The sequence below is a fragment of the Eimeria mitis genome, genomic scaffold (genome assembly GCF_000499745.2).
Source record: "Eimeria mitis Houghton genomic scaffold, Emh_scaff4404, whole genome shotgun sequence".
NCBI lineage: Eukaryota > Apicomplexa > Conoidasida > Eucoccidiorida > Eimeriidae > Eimeria > Eimeria mitis.
In genome coordinates, this window is record NW_024015378.1 from 1 (window position 1) to 2,947 (window position 2,947).

At 57.3% G+C, this 2,947-nt stretch overlaps 2 protein-coding genes across 2 annotated transcripts; one reads left to right on the forward strand and one right to left on the reverse strand.

Moving 5' to 3' along the window:
- Positions 1-85: 85 nt before the first annotated feature.
- EMH_0074850 (uncharacterized protein) lies at positions 86-1,064 on the forward strand (the record flags this gene model as incomplete). The annotated part of the gene is made up of 3 exons (XM_038022719.1): positions 86-425; positions 529-716; positions 1,011-1,064. 3 exons carry the CDS (start codon positions 86-88, stop codon positions 1,062-1,064), a joined length of 582 nt encoding a protein of 193 aa, XP_037878573.1.
- A 615-nt stretch (positions 1,065-1,679) lies between these two features.
- EMH_0074860 (uncharacterized protein) lies at positions 1,680-2,649 on the reverse strand (the record flags this gene model as incomplete). The annotated part of the gene is made up of 2 exons (XM_038022720.1): positions 1,680-2,233; positions 2,343-2,649. The coding sequence occupies 2 exons, from the start codon at positions 2,647-2,649 to the stop codon at positions 1,680-1,682; spliced, it is 861 nt and encodes a 286-aa protein (XP_037878574.1).
- Between the last annotated feature and the right edge of the window lie 298 nt (positions 2,650-2,947).

Consider the following 2,947-nt stretch of genomic DNA (forward strand, 5'->3'; position numbering starts at 1 on the left):
ATATATATATATATATATATATATATATATATATATATATGTGTATGTATGTATGTATGTATATGTATATTACAAATGTGATAAAATGTACTCGGCAGAGGAGACAGCTGAGGAGACAGGCAAGGAGGCATGCAAGGAGACACGTAAGGAGACAGGCAAGGAGACAGCTGGGGAGACAGGTAAGGGGACAGGCGAGGAGACAGGTGAGAAGGAGGCAAGTGAGGAGACAGGTGAGAAGGAGACAGGAGAGACAGCTGTGGAGACAGCTGAGGAGACAGGTAAGGAGACAGCTGAGGAGACAGCTGAAGAGACAGGTAAGGAGACAGCTAAGGAGACAGGCAAGGGGAGAAATAAGGAGACAGGTAAGGAGACAGCTGAGAAGGAGACAGAAGAGGAGACAGGCAAGGAGACAGTTGAGGAGACAGGTGAGGAGACAGTTGAGGAGACAGGCAAGAGACAGACCTTATACTTTAGTAGCTGCTGCAGCTGCGCCTCAGTATTGATGCACTTCTGTTTGGTGGCGCTCAGCTCCTCGCACAGACTCTGGTTCTCCGCCAGCTGCAGACAACAGACAGCAGCAGCAGCAGCAGCAGCAGCAGCAGCAGCAGCAGCAGAGGAGACAGAAGAGACAGAAGATAAGAGGAAGTATAGACAGAAGAAACAGAGAGGAGACAGAAGAAAAAGAAGAGACAGAACAACAGAGACACCCCTCGAGGGTCAGCAAACATCTGTTAGCTGCTGCTGCTGCTGCTGCTGCTGCTGTTCTGGCCTTGCTGCTCTTGCTGCTATTCTTCCTGCTGCTGCTGTTGCTGCTGCTGCTGCTGCTGCTGCTGCTGCTGCATGGTGTGTAACATACCAGCCTTTCGTTTTCTTCTAAGGCGGCGTTGAGCTGCTGCTTCTGGCGCGCCGCTGCNGTGTGTAACATACCAGCCTTTCGTTTTCTTCTAAGGCGGCGTTGAGCTGCTGCTTCTGGCGCGCCGCTGCGGTGCTCCATCTGTGGCACTGTGCAGCAACAGCAGCAACAGCAGCAGCAGCAGCAGCAGCAGCAACAACAACAACAATAGAAACAGCAGCAGCAGCAGCAACAACAACAATAGAAACAGCAGCAGCAACAGCAACAACAACAAAAAAAAACTGATGGTCGATGAAGCATGTGTGTGTGTTGTGTGAGGGGAGACAGGAGAAGTTGGTTGCTGCTGCAGAAAGGAGACAGTTGAGGGTCACCTGAGCAGCAGCAAGCGTAGCGTCTTCATATAGCTCTTCTAGGGAGCTAGCTAGGCTGCTGATGGCTGCGTTTCTCTCTATCATGCTGCTGCTGTCTCCGCCGAGGGTGTCTCTTCTTGCTGCAGCAGCAGCAGAGCAACGAGGAGACAGAGAAAGGGGGACAAAGTGCCGACGAGGAGACACCTTGAACTCCTGCTGCTGCTGCTGCAGCTGCTGCTGCTGCTGCTGCTGCTGCTGCTCTAGCTTACGCAGACGCAGAGACACTCGCCGCAGCCTCGATGCTAGCCGCTGCGCCACGCTGTCTCCTTCGGCTGCGCTGTCTCCTGTGCCCCCGCTGTCGGAGGCCGAGGCAGCAGAGTCAAGGAGACACATACACCCCACACTGTCTCCTCTGTCTCCTCTGTCTCCTCCACCAAACAGCAACAAACTGTCTCCCCCCCGCAACCTGTCTCCTCCTAAACATACACTGTCTCCTTCAGACCCAGTGCTGTCCCCTCGCGGGCCACTGTCTCCTTCATAAGAGAGACTGTCTCCTCTATGCGATGCTGCACTGTCTCCTCTCTCGGGGCTGTCTCCTCCCCACACACGGACCCCGCTACCGGGACTGTCTCCTCCCCACACACGGCCCCCTCTCTGCGGGCTGTCTCCTCTGTGGGGACTGTCTCCTCCCCACACAGAGCTACCTCTCTGGGGGCTGTCTCCTCCCCACACAGAGCTGCCTCTCTGGGGGCTGTCTCCTCTGTGGGGACTGTCTCCTCTGTGGGGACTGTCTCCTCTGCGGGGGCTGTCTCCTCCCCACACAGAGCTCCCTCTGTGGCGGCTGTCTCCTCTGTGGGGACTGTCTCCTCGCCAGACCCGGTCCCCTCTGTGGGGGCTGTGTCCCCTGTGCAGAGTGTCTCCTCTGTGGGGGCTGTCTCCTCTCCACAGACTGTCTCCTTGCTGGTGCCTGTCTCCTTCAGAGGGGAGACTGTCTCCTCTGTGGGGGCTGTCTCCCCGACGTAGAGTGTCTCTAGCAGAAAGGAGACAGTCTCCTTTCTCTGCGCTGTCTTCTCTCAACGGGGTTCTATATACTGATGCTTCAGAGGGACTGTCTCCTCCCCCACGGCACGGGCTCTTACCTCTGCCTCGCCCCCCCCCAAACTCACCGAGGGGCCCCCTCTCACCAGGTGTCTCCATCTCACCAGGGGCCCCAGGGGCCCCCATGTCCTTAGGGGCCCCCCCAGCCGCAGGGGCCTCCAACTCCCAGGGGGTCTCAGGCGCACCGATCTCCTCAGGGGCCCCAGGGGCCCCCATCTCCATAGGGGCCCCCATCTCCATGGGGGCCCCCATCTCCATGGGGGCCCCCATCTCCATAGAGGCCTCATCCCCCGTAAGAGTCTCAGGGGGCCCCATTTCCCCAGGGGGCCCCCTCTCAACAGGGTCCATGTTCTTACCCGTAGGGGACTCGGGGGCCCCCGTCTACCGAGGGGCCCCCCCGTCCCAGGAGATGATATGCAGAGGCTCTGCTGCTGCTGCTGCTCTACCTGCTTTTGCTGCAGGGGCCCCGGGGGCCCCTGTCTGCTGGGCGGCAGTGAAGGGCCCCCGAGGCCCACCGAGAGGCCCCAGCGAGCGATTGGGGCGCTGAGCTCTGACCCTGGTGTTGTTCTTTTTTTTTTGTTTTTTTTTTGTTTTTTTATTGTTGTTTATTCTATATAGAAGTAAAAACACTAAAGATGGAGACGCA